This window comes from Pseudorca crassidens, chromosome 14 (genome assembly GCF_039906515.1).
Source record: "Pseudorca crassidens isolate mPseCra1 chromosome 14, mPseCra1.hap1, whole genome shotgun sequence".
Classification (NCBI taxonomy): Eukaryota; Metazoa; Chordata; class Mammalia; order Artiodactyla; family Delphinidae; genus Pseudorca; species Pseudorca crassidens.
The window spans coordinates 53,855,255-53,872,113 of record NC_090309.1 but is presented as its reverse complement, the minus strand read 5'-3'; the positions used below and the strand labels follow the sequence as shown (position 1 = coordinate 53,872,113).

The following is a 16,859-nucleotide window of genomic DNA, read 5'->3' as shown; positions in this document are numbered from 1 at the left end:
GGGCCCCGCGGCTCTCCTGAGTCCTGCTGGGCCACGTGCTCCAGGGGACAGATCTCCGCATCTACAGACTTGGGTCCACCCGGCCAGCGGACACTGGGCAGCAGGCAGCTGTGGGGTTTACTGAGCTGCTGCCTCCCCCGAAGCCCGAGTCCTCAGGCCTGATGGTGTTACAGGCCCAGCTCCCCAGACTCCCATGTCCTTTCGGTGACCAGCCCACCCACCTGGAGGTGGCCCACTACCCAGGCCGGCAGCTTGAGCTCTACCACAGGGGGGTAAAGAGCTGCCATTGTCGCCATTTGTCAGGGATGGTGGCCAGGCCGCTGGGATCCAGCCCCCCTTCCACCATCTCCCTCTGGGCTGTCACCTCACCTGCTCTGCCTTTCTTGTAGTTTGAGGTTTTTTATCCCCTCTGTTCAGTGGGTTCTCTGCTCCATCAGCCTTTTTCCTGCACATAGCGCACCATGGCTGTGCCCAAATGGTGAACTCAGCCCAACTCGCCTCCCCACGGCTAATGGCCTCTATCTCAGGGTCCCCTCATACTCCAAGGAGGGAGAGTCCACCAGTGCCCCCAGCTGTGGCCAGTGGTGAGGCCACAAGATGCACAGAACTGTCCCTCTCCTGCTGGGTGGGGTGCACCTGAGCAGGGACAGGAGCAGAGTGCGGGCTCACTGGCTGGGGTGCCAGAACCCAGCTTCACTTTGTGGGCCCCTCCGGATGGTGAAGGGGAGATGTTCCACATAAGGGAGTCCTGACACCTGGGCAGCAGTGGGGCTGTGGGCATGAATCATTCAGCCCCTTGGTGAGGGCGGTACCAGTTGTTCTTGGTGACACTGCTACCGCAGGCACACGGGCAGATGACATTCCTGGGTGGGTAGGAGGGAGGAGCCCTCTGGGAGGCCTGTGGGACCTGAGTGGGCACAGCTGAGGCCCCCAGCTGTTCCCGGCCTCCCAACAGGCCTGCCTGCTGTGGGTGCCCCAGAGGGCTGCCTGCGTGCCCCTCTCTCCGTGTCACATGTTGTGTGTGATGTACACACGTGACCTGAGCCAGTTGGTCCCTTTCCAACTGGAACAGTCCCTCCTGCTCTCAGGACAAACACAACCCCAGGCCTGAAAAGTTAGAGCTCCCGGTGTCAGGGAGCAAGCCCACAGCCGGAGCCAGCGTGGTGGCCTGCTCGCTCTGCAGGGTTGGCAGTGTCCCGGAGGCCCAGTCCCCGAGCCCTGCCTGCCCCCCGCTCCCGCTTCCCTCTCTCTGCCGAGCGGTGCAGAGACGGACACGGGCAGAGTGAAGAAAGGAGCTGGCACAGACTGGCCTGCTCCTGGGTCCAGGCTCTCAGCAGAGCAGCTGTCGGGGAGCTGGGATCCTTGGAGCAAGGGAAGCTTTCCCTGTGAGAGGTGGCGTCCCGTGATCTTGAGCACAAGGCCTCTGGGTGGGGGAAAAGGTCCAGGTTGGTGCTTGTGGAAGAAACAGCTCTCCTTCCATTCAGTGACTGTGTGGCCTCAGGAAGGCGCCTGGCCTTTGTGGTCGGGCGCAAGGAATTGCAGTTCTGAGGGTCCTGGGCTGGCGACTATGAACGGCAGCCCTCCGCGGTGACCTGCGCCTCTCCCCTTTGCAGCTGAAGGAGGCGCAGCACTTCGCCATGATGGTGATCCAGCTCGGAGAGGAAGCCGGGGAGTTCCTCTCCAAGGGCTACCTGGCACTGGGTCTCACCTACAGCCTGCAGGCCACCGACGGTGAGTGCTGGGGCCTAGGAGCCTCTGCTCGGGGTGACTCAGGCCTCCTACTTGCCCCCTGGCACAGCCCACGCGGACCGCTGCCCCTGGAACTCCTGTGACGCTTGCCGTCTGTGATGCGCCACCAGCCCTTGCCCGCACAGTGTCTTCTTTCTGGTTCACCTTTACCGTCGGCACCACTGTCATCTTCTGGGGTCTTTTAAATCCCCCCAGTGCATGGCATAGAGCTGGGTACGCAGCAGGCGTTTGCTGAATACTTGTGCTTGGTGCGTGGGTTTGCCGCCTGGAGTCTGGTGTTCCATCCCCAACCCCGCCAGCTCAGCCTTGTGTTCCCCTAGGGATCAGCAGCCACCTACTTCTGTATCCTTGCAGCTTGAGGGAAAGGGAGTGATAGGCCCCCACCCAGACCAAACCCGGAATAGTAATCAGCTCCAACCCACACCGCCTATTCAGGCGGCGCCCCCGGGAGCAGGCTTCAGAGGCCCCGCACAACGAGAGGTAAGAACAGCTGGCGCTGGCAAGACGAGGGCAGGAAGAGGGGTGAGATCCTGGTGCCGTGCCAGCTGCTCGTTCTTGAGTGACAGTAGTCACTGTGTCTTCAAGGTATCGGTGAGGCTCTGATAAGGAACCCTGGGATCCCTCCACGCTGGTCCAGTGAGGGAGTCATCAGTCCCTCAGTCAGAGTCCAGAGACCCTCCATGTGCCTTTAATCCTCTAGAAGCAGGGCTGCTTTATAAGCCGGGGACCCCTGACACCCATCCATGCCAGCAGCATCTTGACCTGGTCTGGTTGGAGGCTGACAACAGTCATTTTAAAGCTTCCCAGGGGTTCAGTGTGCTGCTAAGGCTTCGAATGCCTGTGCTCCCCTACTTAAAGATGATTTAATTTACCAGAAGGGTGCCCGGTTTGGGTTAAATCAAGAAGCCTCATGGGGAAAGTACAATAGAGGTTTCTGGTGGCCTAGTGGGAGGGGAGTTGGTGTTCAGTGGGTACAGACAGTCTGTTAGGGGCGATAAGAAAGATCTGGAGACGGATGGTGGTGATGGTGGCACGACATGGCGAACGTACTTAATGCCATGGAATCGTCCACTTGAAATTTGTTGAAATTGGTAGAAAAGAAGAAGCCTCATCAGTAAGGAAGCCCAGGGAGGCATGTGGCCAGGACAGAGGTGGTAACTTTTCCCTAGAGGCTTGGGCCTTTGGAAGGGTCAGCGTGGCCCAGGTGGCAAGGAAGGCAAAGGAGTACAAGGATCTGTTGTGTCAAGAATCATGCCAGGAGGCTAGGACCAGGGCAACACCTGCCCCCCTTCCCCCAGTAACCAGGGCAGACGGTGGCACCATTCTGGAGCTGCTTGAGTGCAAGCATTTGCCGGATGGGGTCCCGGGGGGGCCTCTCCCCGCAGAGCTCTGTGCCCTGGGTGGGACAGAGCTGGGTCGGCCCCCCTCCAGCACCCCCTCATGGCTTCGTCTCCATCCTGTCTCCTGCAGCGACTCTGAAATCCAAGCAAGATGAATTGCACCGGAAGGCACTGCAGACGCTGGAGAGGTGAGGGAGGCCCGACTGGCAGCGTTGCTCGAGGGGACTCCTTCTCCTGTTCTCTTAGGAGACCTTCTGGTGTAGACAGAGCAAAGGTTTCTGTCCCCGTGTTGTTGACCAGCTGACCGAGGCTCTGAGAGCTCACACAGGAAGCAGGGACAGGCCTTTGGGGTTGGGTGGGCGGGTTGAGCCCTTCCACATGAGTAGAGCTCCCCCCAGGCTCAGCTCCCGTCCCCCTGAGCTCAGGGGACGCGAGCTATAGCAGGAAAGCACCTTGCACAGTGACCTACAAGTATAGCAGGGACTCAGAAAGAGTGTTTGCCTCCTCCCAGCCCCTCTGCAACCTGAGGGCTGTGAGGAGCCCTACCCCAGGTCCTCACAGAGATTTCCTGGGAGCCCAGAGTCCAGGAGGGAGGAAGGGAGGGAGGGGGCGGCAGAGAAGCCCCTCCCCCAGCAGCAGCCCTTCCTCCCTCTCCAGGCCCATCCTGGCTGAGTCCCCTCTCCACCACAGCCCGGGCACCCACCTGAGCACCCCTCCCCTTCCTTCCTCTGGCCCATCGCAGGGCTCTTCCCCATGAGCCCCGTGTGTCTTTGTCCCTCAGAGCACGGATGGCGGCTGCTGGGTAGGGGCCTGCCCTGGACTCCTCATGCCAGCTTCCTGGGAACTCCCCTCTGGGGCAGGCTGTTCTCAAGCCCAGGGAGGAAGGAGAGGCCCATCCTGGCAAACCCCCTCTGAACTCCCAGGATCAGGGGACATCTCCTTCCCTCCCCCGCTGGCTCTTCATTCCCAGCGCTTCTTGCCCAGAGAGGCCATCCCAGCCCCACATCCTCCGGGAACCGTTCCCTTCTGTCGTGCGGTGGAGAGGGCAGACTCCAGGCTCTGTACCAGGCCACAGCCGGGTCAACAGCTGCCCGGAGGAGAGGGCTTCCCCCACCCAGCAGTCCTGTCCTCCCAGACGGCCCCCACCTCAGCCAGAGCCAGCTCTCTCGGCACCCACTGCCCCTGCCTTGGGCTGCCCGTGGGCTTTCTGCCCCAGCCATGGTCTCCCGCGGGGCACCCTCCAAAGCGGGCCCAGGCAGAATCTCCAACATTGGGCCCTGCAGCACCCAGCACAGGGGCGGGCACGCTGGAGACCCGCGTCACACACTGGTTGTCAACGTTGATGGCTGACTTGCCGCTCCCTTGCCCCATACAGAGCCCAGCAGCTGGCACCCGATGACCCCCAGGTCATCCTCTATGTCTCCCTGCAGCTGGCCCTCGTCCGCCAGGTGAGTCCTCACAATTCTAACACCCAGTTCTCTGGGGGCTGCTGATCTTCTCCTGGCTCCACTGCCTTTATCGGCTGTGTGACCCTCTGCAAGTGACTTGACCTCTCTGAGCCTCTGTTTCCTTGTCTGCTATGTCAGCACCTTCATACTCCACCTCAGAGGGCCCTAGTAAGGATTAAGTCAGCTAACGTGGTAAAGCCCCTGGCCCACGGTGGGCGCACAGGAAGGGGTTATTCTCTGCCCTCACTCCTCCTACAGTGTGTCCGTCTCCTGAGAAGTTGACAGGTGACCACAGTAAACATTTGCTTGTGTCCTCACCTTCTGTTGAGCTTTCCCCAGGGGTCTAGAGTAGAGTGATTGGCACGTGGAGCTGTTTCTGTGTGACCCAGAGCTTTCCTCTGACCCTGTGGACGCCACCGGCAGGCTCGGCCTCTGGGGCCTGACGGGGACCTGCTATCCGCCAACCACCTTCGACCTACATGGCTCTCCAGGCCGACCCACCTTCCTTCTCCAAGCTGTCCAGGGAGTGAGGCCGGGCAACCCACCCAGCCATTGCCTTTCAGAAACGAGCGAGAGCTCCCGTCGCCCAGGCCTCTCAGAGCCTCTGCTTTCACATGTGCCCCGCAGGCTGGTGCTCTGTGTGAAGCAGGACCTCTCGGTAGCTTTGATCGAGTGAGCGTGGACGCTGGGCCACTCGGGACCTGCAGACGAGCCAGCAGGGACCTGGGCTGGGCTGCAGACTGTTGGAGAGGAGTCCACAGAGCCCCCATCTGCTCGTGGTCAGGTGACAGGCAGCCTGGCTGACGAGGGTGCTGCCGTACCCCCACTGGCCTGGGCGAGCCCTGCATCTGATGAGGAGGGCGCCGGTGGCCCCATTTGACACCTGAGGCGCTGAAGCTCTCCTGAGCTCAGGAACTGGGAACTGGCCAGGCCAGCACAGTGGCTATTCCAGAGCCCACCCTGACCGAGTGAAGCAACCCCATGGGGCTCTAAGTATCCTGTCCCTCTGTCCCGTTTGGAGACTGGGCAATTGGAGCCTTGTCCACCGGCCGGGTGGTTGGTTTTACTGGTCGATGTCAACTTCTAGCCCCCGGTCTCATCTTCAGGGAGCTGTGTTCCCAGCCCCTCTCCCACTGTGCCCCTGGCTCCTGACTTCCAGGTCCTGGAGGAGGCACCTGTCCCTCTCTGCTGCTCTCTCCAGAAACATCAGTCTGCTCTGCTGCTCCCAGGAGCGTGGACGCAAAGATACCCGACACCAGTTTATTTTTAGCCCTCTGTAAAAGAACCGGTGCTTTCCTTGCCAATCAAGTTCCTGATAAACCTTCGGTGATGCATTTTTTAATATCTTTAAGTATTCAGCCGCCTCTGATGAATGGCGTCTGTCCTCCCAGAGAGATGGCTGGGCCGGGCCAGTGGAGCCTGGCACCCATTGTCCTTGGGGACCCAGATCTTGGTAACCTCGGGGTTGAAGGTCCCTGAACGAACTCTAAGCTAGTCCTGCTGCCTGGGTCCCTGAGCTCCTCTGGCCCATCCTGCCCAGAGCATGCATGGCTGCTCAAATAGTGAGGACCGAGGATTCGGACACCCAGCCCAGAATAACGGGGCAGGAGCAGCCCTGGGGAGGCATGGGCAGGCCAAGCCAGGAGCCACACTGACCTTAGCTTCCTCCTTTACTTTCCATGACCTTCCACAAAGGGAGGTCCCCGTGGGAGGACTCTGGGCCTGGCAGTAGTGCCCGCAGCCTGTGCAGAGGCTGGGTGGAGACCGGGCAGGTGCCGGGGACCAGAGGCCCCAGCTGACCTGTGTCCTGTAGGCCCCTCAAGGAGCCTTGGAGACCGGGGTCTGAGGTTTGGTGAAGAACAAGACTTCCTGAAAAGGGCTCCCGAGGTTCCTGGGAGGACGGGGTCCTGGTGTGGATAGAGTCACAGGAGCTGACACAGCTGCCAGGCCTGAGCACCTGAGAGAACACGTCCCTCAGGACTGAGAGAAAGTGTCTTACCTGTTCGTTAGCTGCCTGGGCTCTGGGGGCTTGAAGAGGGAAACTCACATTTTCAAACGTGTTCAGTACTCAGCAGGACATTTTTCCTACGTCGTCTCACCCTCTCGGCCACTGTCATAGGTATGACCGTTATCCTCACTTTGCAGCGTAAGGACTGCAGCTCAGACAGGCGAAGTCCCCTGCCCTGGGCGCCAGCTAGGAAGTGGCAGAGCTGGGATCCATGCCCCCATCTGACCCCAGAGCCTAAGCTCTTGCCACTGTGAACCTCTGAGTAGGAGGCAGCATCTATCTGTCAGCCCCCAGCACTGCGTGAATAGGTTCGGAGAAGAGTCCTGTAGCCAGTGGTCCGGGTGGCCTCTCCTCGCAGCCCCACTCCTCCGGTTTAGTTGGTGCTTCCCGGCCGATCCTTCGTGGTACTCTGTGAACCTGCCCCTCTTTTCCCTCTTGCGTGGGCACAGCGCTAGCTTCCAGGGCCTGACTTTGGACAGCAGATCCCTCCTGGCCATGTGATTTGGGGGCGTGTTTTCTCATCAGAGCCCCTGCCTGCCCCACAGTGCCTGGGGTCTCATTGAGTCTGCTGCACCCTTGTTGGCTGGCACCTGGCCCCAGAGTCCGGGGTGAGGTGTGGGCCTTGGGGAAGGTCGCTCAGCTGGTGCCTTTCTCCGGCAGATCTCCAGCGCCATGGAGCAGCTGCAGGAGGCCCTGAAAGTGTGCAAGGATGACGCCAACGCCCTCCACCTGCTGGCGCTCCTTTTCTCGGCCCAGAAACACTATCAGCATGCCCTGGACGTCATCAACATGGCCATCACGGAGTATCCTGAGAACTTCAAGTGAGTTCCCCATGGACACTGCTGGGCTGGCGGGCTGGTCAGTGCACACACTGAGCGTCAGGGTGGGGCGGGGACCTGTGGGGGCGGAGCCTGGCTCTGGCATTCTGTTCTGGCCAGGTGTGAGCAGAGGGCACACACCTGCTGTGTGGTGTGAGGACAGCTCCACATAGCCTGTTGTTTGTATTCGGGAGACAGCCCTGGCTCTTGGTCTGCACCCTGCATTTGAGAGATTATTAGAACTGAAATCGGTTCACTTTAAAAGACAGGTCGCTTAGGGAACACTACACGTAGATAAAACAACCTGTGCGGACAAGGGATTAGTTACCTAATCCCAAATATAATACAGCAAGACCTACTGTGTAGAAGTTTATTTTTTACTTTTATACAAATACACGAAGGACAAAGGTCCTCCTCTTCCAGTACCAGTTACCTGGCTTTTTTCCAAGCTCCATTCTCACGCCTATCTGGCAGGGTCTGACGCACGGTCTGCTGCCAGCCATGTGTGTGCACATACGCGTGTATGAGTGTGCCTCTGTGTGTGTGCGTTTATTGTCGGTTACGCTTCGGTGGAAACAGAAACTGTCACGATGAGAGGGTTAGAATCCTAGAGCGGGGAGGGGTTGCCTCACCCGGCCCCTGGGTCAGAGTGCGTGTCACAGAAGAAACAAGAGGCTGGGCCAGGCATCAGACACTGTCCTTTTTCTGAGTGAAATCTTGCATGCAGGTGGAAACTGAACAGATGGGAGCAGAGCTGTCCTGTGGAAGCCAGGGAAGGGGGCCCACATGCTGGCCCCTCGGTGCCCCCAGCCCCGTGCAGGAGCCTCCCGTGCCCGCGTCTCCCATCTGACTGCACGAGTTGAGTGGGGGGTGGAAAATCCACCTGCCACGCAGCCCTGTGGAGTGACCCTAGGGCGTGACCGTGGCTCTTCGCAAATAAGTCCGTACTTTTCCCCATGGATGAGACCCCTGGATTAGCAGGAAAGGTCGCTGAGTCCATTACTGGTCAGGGATCACTGAACAATGTCATTGCTCTTCAACTGAAAGTGCATCCTGCTTCTCCAGCTGCGTCCTGCATGGGGAACAAGCTGCGTGTGGCTTCCGCTATTGCCACGGCAGTTAATTAAACCCCGGATCCAGTAAATATCACTGCAGCCAAACAAAAGTCAGCCTCCTTCGCCCTGACCTCAGCGTCCTCAGCAAGGTCTGTATTGCAGGCACTTAAAGGCCCCTGGTCTGGGTCTGTCTGCCACCCAGTGCCTCGCTGGGCCCAGGTGGCTGAGACCTTGTAGAGGCTCTTCCTTTCTGCAGAGACTGCCTTAGTGTAGGAGAGGCTGGCAGGCTGGTGTCAGGGGTCTGGGAGGCCTGGCCCAGGGGGATGCTGCTGGGTGGAACAGACCCCTTTCCTCTTGCGCTTGTCCCCATGTGGGAGCCACAGCAAGTCCCCGACTGTCACTTACCTGTGGTGCCTCCCGAAGCTTGCCCCTGCATCTTCTCAGCTGCTGAAAGACTGACATCTGTCCTGCCTCCAAGGACTATTGTGAGACTCAGACAAGAAAAGATCTCACAGTCAATTTACAACTGGTTTCAAGGACAGCAGTGGGGGTGGGTCTGGAAGATGGTCCACAGTATAAGGCCGGGACCTGGGACCCGAGGGAGACGAGTGCCCTCAGTGGGCCGGGAGTGGGGGGAGGGCGTCCTGCACGTGAGGGCCGGTGTTCAAGCTCCTTAGCTGCACAGGAGGTTGCCGTTCCTGGGGGGCAGACTCAAGACTCCAGGAGAAAAACCCAGCTTTCGTGGAGTTGACTCTTGAAAATCTTCCTGAATTCGGGGATTAGAAAGCAAAGCAAAGAGAATCTTGATTTCCAAGCTGTGGGATGACCTTTAGTTAATGGAGCTTGAGTTTAAAAAGGCAGAAACGTGGTGAGGCAGAGACTGATGGGCCTGCGGGGACAGTGGGAACCTGGCACGGTGGGAACCAGACACCCGAGCAGCTTCCTGAAATCCTGAGGGCTTCCGACGGAGCCCTGGACACATGTGCTGGCCTGGCCGTTGCTGGCCAGTTTGCCGGGGGCCTCAAGGGGGCAGCAGGCTCCCTGTTTGCACCTGGGTTCCAAGCCAGGCCAGGCCTCAGAATGCAAGAGATCCGCACAGCAAGCTTGGAGATGCCTTTGCTGGTCCCTTCTCCAGTCCTGGGATTGGGAGGCTCAGCCGGGAGGGTCACGGGGAACAGGCCACTGCTAAGCTTGGTCCCTGAAGCCATGGGCTCCGTGGGGCGCTGGTTTTAGGTAACAGATTCCTTGTGCTTTAGTCAGGCCGCTTGTAGGGGAGGTCGCCATAGTAACCAAACAACATTCCTGGACTAATGATGGGAGCTTTCCAATAACCAGCCTGTCAGTCACTGCTCCCACCCCAGACCTGGCAGCCTGCCAGACGGGTTTTGAAAGCCCAGGCTCTTGGGCTGACAGAAAAGGAGCAAACTGGTTTGCCCTTCCCTTCCCCTCCCACCCCTCTTGGGTTTCTGGCCAGCCCAGCCCAGGTCCTGGGGGCCTTGGAAGGTCCTGGGGAGAGGGGTGTCGGAGCGCTAGGGAGCTCTCCCCAGAGCAGGAGCTGTATGGCCCTCTTGACAAGCCAGAGCTCACCACTTGTAAGCAAATGGAACCGGTCACAGCATCTCTCCCAGGAAACCTGGGCTGTTTTGGAAAATGTTTGAGCTGAGAACTAGGCATTAGCTGGGGCCAGACCGTGACTGAATCCAGCCAAGGCCGAGTTGGCCTCGAGGGTTACCCCTCTGATCTCTCCCTGGCCTGCCTCACCTTTTTCTCAGGTTGCATGTGATAAATTTCTAGTGGTGCATTCCACTGAGCAGAAGGGATCAGAGTCCTGGGGCTTCTGTTAATGTCTCTGACTTAAACCCAGCGTGTTTATTGGACGGTTCTTACTAGGGACTTGGAGTAGATCAAAGGGACGCTTAAAATACCAGCACTCCAGTGAGGGGGCTGGAATCAAAGGTATTAGCACAAACATAGTTTATCACTTTGCCAGGTTCATGAAACATTTTTGGCTGCCACATCCCCTGATGAGGACAGGAGCCATGGGGTAAACTTGCAGGCCGTGTGGTGGAGGGAAGTGTTAAACCAGGCATAATCACTGGCACCGGCACACTCTTCCCCAAAGGTCAGTTCCTCATCGGCGAAGCTGGTCTGACATTCAGCGTTTCCCTTTGCTGGTGGTTCTTTGGGGCCCTCCTGAAACCTCACTCCACGTGACGCTGCGGTCAGAGAGTCTTCAGCTGACCCTCCAACTAGGAGGGTAGATGATCTAGGTCACTTTGTTTGGGGAAGAATAAGGAAAGGAAGGAAGACAGATATTTGCAGGTTTCTCCAGAAGGAATTCTTTGTTTTAAAGCCATTTGAGCTCTTTGCTCCCTGATCCTCACGCCTATGAACATTTTCTGGTGGCAGGCACCGTGGCCTGGGGCCGTTGGCTTTCAAGCAAGAGTGGCCCAGCCTTTCTGCCCCTGGGAGAGGGCTCAGGAGGTGAATTCGTGCCCATGAAGTGGGGCTGGCCTCCCCTCTGCAGTGGGTGGTCTTCAGGTCCCCAGGTCTGCTCACTGGGCAGAGATTATAGACCAAGACCAAGGTGTTTGCTTCGTGGTGTCTTATACCTGGCTGGGAGCCAACTTTTGTTCCGTCTGAGGACGTGCTTTCCGGAAGTTCTTCCACCCCAAGGTGGTTATGGAATGGCTCTGTGTGGTTTGTGCTCATATCTTTCAAGGTCAAGAATTTGTGTTTGGAGAGTCACCTGGAGGTACCTGGAGGTGACCTGCAGCTGAGGGAAGCTGGGTCAGCCATCGGTCAGCACAGATAAGGCCGGGGATGCCGTGGGCGCAGGCGGCTGTTCTGCGGGTGGGCCAGAGCTTCTGAAGCAACAAGGCGCTAACTCCTGGATGTGGAAGCTTATGGGCTGTCGATTTTAAACGTCGGATCACATTGAATGAATTCATTAAGAGGTAGAGGATCAGTGTGAACCTTAAAAGGCTGGGGGACATGAGTCAGTGTCATCCTCCAGAGCCAAGGAAAAATTACTGTTTTTTTAGGTCTAAGAAAAGCTGCCATAAGTGTCCCTTGCAAGTTAGGGATTAGTCTATGGGAAGGTAATAAAGACGGGCCTGACTGCGGCCCTCTCCCTTTTAGGGAGGTCCCTCCTGTTAGAGCTTTAAAATAATATCCTCAACGAGCAAGTGTGTGAGCTTAGCCAGTTGATTGCCCTGGTGGAGTCTCTCCCAGAGGCATGGCATTTAGAGGAGCCTGAGACCTGTGTCCTTCAGCACTTCCCTGGCCAGGGTGAGAGCCAGGTGATGACAGCCCTTGGAGGCGAGGGAGCGGCTGGTTCCTACTCATATACGGGCTGCCCCTCCCCTTCTCCCTGAGCCCCACCTCCAGGCCTTCAGACCTGTCCCTGCCAGTCCAGCCCCAAGGAGTACCTTACCTCGCCTTGCTTCTAAATTCTGCCCATCCTCAGAGACTCCCCTTGGGCTCCACTTTGCCTTGAAGCTCCTGTACTCAGAGCTGAACCACTCAACTGAGTGTCTGATTCTCTTCTTCTGTTTCGTTTCGTAATGGCCTTGGATGTGTTTCTTGAGCTTCCCCGAGTGTGGAAGCACCTTTGGGGCAGAGATTATGGCCTGTCCTCTGCCTCCCCTTCCTCCCTGTAGGGAACCCACAGCTGGACACCCAGCACACCACTAGACCCCCCGACGGGTAGACCGTAGGAGTTGTTTTGTTCGTTGTTCTGGAAGGAGGGAAGGGAACACATGGGGATGTTGGCGCTTACAGCCCTCAGAGCACTCTCATACCCCTTAACCCTGTTTGGTCGTTGCTTTGGTTTGATTTGTTTACTTGGTCTTTACAACCCTCCTGCTCTAAAGGTAAAGACGCTAACGGGAGAGTCAGAGGGTCTCTCAAGGTCAGAAAGCTGATGAGTGGCAAAGCAGGGACTAGAACCCGAGGCAGCTGATTGACTGAACAGCCCTGGTACGCTTGAACCCCAAGTGCTTCAATAATAACAGAATAACACACACCCGGTGCTTGCTCTGTGCCAGGCACTGCTCTAAGCACTTTCCGTGCATTAACTCATCTCATCCCCTCAGCAGCTGTGGGAGGTGTAGGAACTGTTGTTACTCCCACTTTCCAGATGAGGAAACAGAGGCACAGAGGGCTTAAGTAAGCAGCTGTACATAATAGGGGCTAGGTAAGTAGTAATGACAGGTCATAGTGGACTGAACCGTTTATGAAGTGCTAAGCCTTTTATGTGCATTGTTTCCTCATAACAGCCCCCAGGGTGTAGTGATACCGTCATTCCCATTTTACAGATAAGAAACTGAAGCTCTGAGAAGTTGAAATGACTGGCCAGAGGGTACATGGCTACAAGAAGGGCAGCTGGGATTTGAACTTGGGTCATCAGACTTGGGCCCCGTTTTCCGGGACAAGACCCACTTCCTGTAGAAGCCCACGCTGCATGCAGGCTCTGGCCTCCTGGCTGAGGACTTAGACTTTCCAGAGGCGTGGCCGCCTGACTCAGAGAATAGCCTGCTTTTTCCACTCAATTATGTGTTTTCTATAAAAATAGAACTCTTCATTAAAACAATGCAGCACAGCCATCAGCTGGAATTACTAATTACCGTCCTTTAAAGAGATAATACCCCTTTTGTGCATTCACCATGCTTGCCGCCACCCTCTCCTCCACGACAGAGGGCCAGGAGCCAGAAACCAGGGCCCCGGAACGCACATGGGGCAGTGGGACCAGAGGAGAGAGCTTCTGCAGGAGGCTCTGCAGCTTTGGTTCCTGGTCATGGGGACCCCACAGCTTTCCAGGCCTCCGTGAGTCCTTGTGACTCAGCTTTCTTCTTCTGTTATCCAACAAAGATTTGTTGAGTGACATTAGGTGAGGCACTGGGGAGACGGAGATAAGAAAGATGTGGTTCTGCCCCGAGCGTAGGGTCTGGTAGGAAAGACCGGTAATGATGGAGCGGTCTCAGGATGAGGGCTGACCTTTCTTGAGGGGTGGCTGTGCACCGGGGCTGGCTGCCTTGACAGTTTCTGTTGCCCTTAGTCCTCCCAACAGCCCTGCTTGGTGGTGCCGTTACCGTCCCTATTTGACCAACATCCGGTAGAGCTCAGAGAGGTGAAGGCACCTGCTAGGAAGCAGCGGGACCTGGGTGTACCTCCATTGCCTGATGCCAAAGGCCGTGTTTCAGCACGACCTCCTCCTGTTTGCTGGGGAGTGAGTCAGGGGCCAGAGGTGCTTCCCTCAGGTACACAGCAGGTATCGTGTTCAAGTGTTTACTGCACATGCTGAGTAAATTTTATAGGGAACTTCTTTCAAGGAACATGGAAGTAAAAACGTGGGCCCGTTGTGCGTGCCTCCCACACAGCCCATGTCCCTCCCTGCAGCCAGCTCTGCTCTGCCAGCATCCCCCTGCCACCGAGAGTGGGGTGCTGGGGTGAGCAGCAGGGAGGGAACGCCGGAGAAGATGGGTGGAGGCCCTGGGTGAGGGGGATGGACGAGATGACCTCTGACCCCAGGACAGTGCTGGCTTAGCCAGAGCTGCTGTCACAAAAATATCCCCCGTTTACAAAATAATTCTTTTTTTAAAAAAAAGGTTTTGGAAAGGCTCATGCTCACCCAGTTCTGAGGAGGCCCACCCTGAGATGGTTCCTCTTCACAGCAGTGGAAAGAAATGATTTGTCTTAGCCTCAAATGGGAATAGCTCCAAGTCTTAATCCTTTTGACAAATAATTAGCAGGCTGATCCCGGCCCAGGAGTTCAAGCCAGGCAGGGCCTGGGAGGAGAGAGAGGAGGCGGGTGCTAGGCCCACCCGAGCTTTCCCCTGGGAACCTCCATCATCAGCCCTTGGCCAGAGCTCTCACGAAGTTTGGCAAAGCCAGTGACCTGTGGCGACACCCAGAGACGCTGACCTCGCTGGTGTCTCTCTTCCCCCACTGGAGGAGGGCTGGCCCAGATGCAGATAGACAGACTGACTGACTGCAGGGCTGAGATCGTTCACGGTTCAGCAGGGGCTGGCTCTGTTCAGGTGTGATGGGCACCTGTCTTTGGCCGCAGGTGCTGACCCATATAGGTGACTCGGAAGGTGGCCGGCGTGGGCTGCCAAGGCTCCAGTGGCCGTGAGGGAGGGCGTGCGCTCTTAGAGGGTGGGCCCGCGGCTACACTGGGCCTCCTTGCTAGGAACAGGGTGCACATGCCTCAGCCTTTGGAGTGCGCAGAGTGCCAGGACCTGGGACTCTCCTCCCCACAGCCCAGCAGCCTCACCCCTGCAGCGGGACAGAGGGCATGGCGTTTACACTGACGCTTGCTCCTTCGCCTTCCCCAGAGAGAACTCTCATCTTTCACATCTGCCTTCAGATGCAATGGCGGCGCTGCAAAGGCGTTCGGCCTTAAAAGACCTCAGTGTTTATTCTGCAGCTTAAAAAACAGGAAGGTGCTTGCAAGACAAGGCCACGGCCGAGGTTCGTTCACCCCGACCGGGTTGGCTGTGGCTCTGTCCCTCCCTTCTGATCCTCTTCCTTTCTCATGCCCATCTTTGGTCCCAGGAACCACCTGGAGCCAAAGGTGCCACCTGCCTTGCTGAACAGGCCATGAAGCTCTGGGGTTTTCTGAGAGCCTTCAGAGACACCTGGCCTGGACACTGCTTTTGGGGGTCTGCTAGGCCTGCATTTTTAAAGGAATCCCTTCCCTGAGCCTTGGGCAGGCCTGTGCTTAAGGACTTAGTACAGCTGTAGGTTTCTCAGCTGCTGCTTCTGGGTCATCACAGTTCATCCTGCAGGAGTCCCTGGGGCAGACAGGGCAAGAGACTCCACTCCTATTTCACAGGTTTGGAACCTGTGACATGCCCAGCTGGGTAGCAGCAAAGCTGGGACTTTGGCTCGGGTTTCTCACTCCTGGGCCAGTGTCTGTCTACCGAGTGACGTTACAGTGCAGGGTTAGGACAGCAATGTGGCCATTCCTCTTCCGGAATGGCTTTTGTCAGGTCGTTGGAGGGCTGCAAGATTCCAATACCCCAGCCTTCCTGTCTCAGAGACTCTCCTCAGTTGTGCTGTTGGCTCTGCCTGGATGACTGTCCTCTGGGATGAAGACCCCCAATCACATGGAGCCAGACGCTTTCATGTCACGTCCAGAACTCCCTGTTCCTCCCCAGGCCCCGGGAAGCTTTGCTTCTGGACAGCTTAAAGTGGAATCAGCCAGCACTTTGCTTGTGGGCTGCGTGAGTCCAGCCCTCTCTGCAGTTCTGAGACATTAGTGAGCAGATTCCTCGCCTGCCTCCTAGCCAGGAGCCAGCAGTGGGACGTGGGGCTGTCACAAGCCGGCTCTGATTCAACATGGATTGCGAGACGCAGAGCGTGGCTGGAGGGTTGTGACAACACGCATTTTCATAGTGTTAAGCTAAGCGGACACCATGTGCTCAGCTCTGTGCCAGGCACTGGGGAGGCGAGGAGGGCACTGACATAGAGGGAGGCAGGGTCCTGTCCTGCAGGCAGTTGTCATCCAGGTGGGGACATGTGGCAGGACACAGGATGAGATAAATGGTAGTTTTGCCATCTATAGGCAGGACTGGCTGCAGACTGTTTCTAGAGTATTTGAATTTTTCAGTGCTTGATATGAGTTTATCTTCATTGTTAAAAGCATAAGCCTATGTGGCAAAAAAAAAAGTGTGTGTACACACACACACACACACACACACACACACATACATACATATCTGAGAGAGAGTAATTAAGTCCTAACTGAAGATTGTCCTGAGCGTTCAGAGAAGGGCAGAGCTGGCCACGCTTCTTGGAGGAGGACTGGAACCGTTGGATTAAAATTGTGGGGTTTTTTTTAAGTCTCAGAATCCTTTCTTCCCATGACATTTTAGACTCATTCAGCATATAAAACAGGTATGCCAGGGGCTGGGCTGTTTGAAGGGAGCGGGGAGCCCGGGCTTGCCCCCTCTGTTCCCCAGCCCTCACTGCAGCGGCCTCTACACGGCGCCATCCACGAAGCACGGTGCTCTGATGAGGCTTTGGCCTGTTGGTGTGGACCCCAGCAGCCACAGTGGCACCTAGCGCACTGCCAGCCTCCTCGTACCGTTGTGTGAAGAACTGGGCCACCCGTCCCGGCAGATGGGATAGAGAGGGAGACCTGTGCTCCAGCAAGACCAGTGGTTTGGTTGTCTCGGAAGAGTGGCAAGGAGTGGGGTTGTTTGCTGATCCCCGTTGCCAGGCGGAAAGAGTTCAGTGGTGACTTAGAAGCGTGGCCGCTGTGTGTGGATGACTAAGTCCCCACGATGTAGTAAAGGCCGTGGGGGTTGGGGCGGAGTGCAGCCCCCATGGGGACGCACAGAAGGTCAGAGGGTGACATCTGGTTAGGAGTTGGCCAGATGTCAGAGAGGAAGGGTGAGCCCCAGCAGGGGCGACAGTGTGAAACAAAGCCTGTC

At 57.2% G+C, this 16,859-nt stretch overlaps 1 protein-coding gene across 6 annotated transcripts in view; it reads left to right on the top strand.

The window, feature by feature from the left end:
- Window positions 1-16,859, top strand: part of TTC7A (tetratricopeptide repeat domain 7A) — a 122,668-nt gene that overhangs the window by 77,085 nt on the left and 28,724 nt on the right. For all 6 annotated transcript variants that reach the window (XM_067703050.1, XM_067703048.1, XM_067703052.1 and 3 more), the window contains 4 exons: window positions 1,614-1,731; window positions 3,220-3,277; window positions 4,465-4,537; window positions 7,206-7,366. In XM_067703050.1, coding sequence (XP_067559151.1) covers window positions 1,614-1,731; window positions 3,220-3,277; window positions 4,465-4,537; window positions 7,206-7,366 — 410 coding nt within the window. The remainder of the gene's footprint in view (window positions 1-1,613; window positions 1,732-3,219; window positions 3,278-4,464; window positions 4,538-7,205; window positions 7,367-16,859) is intronic.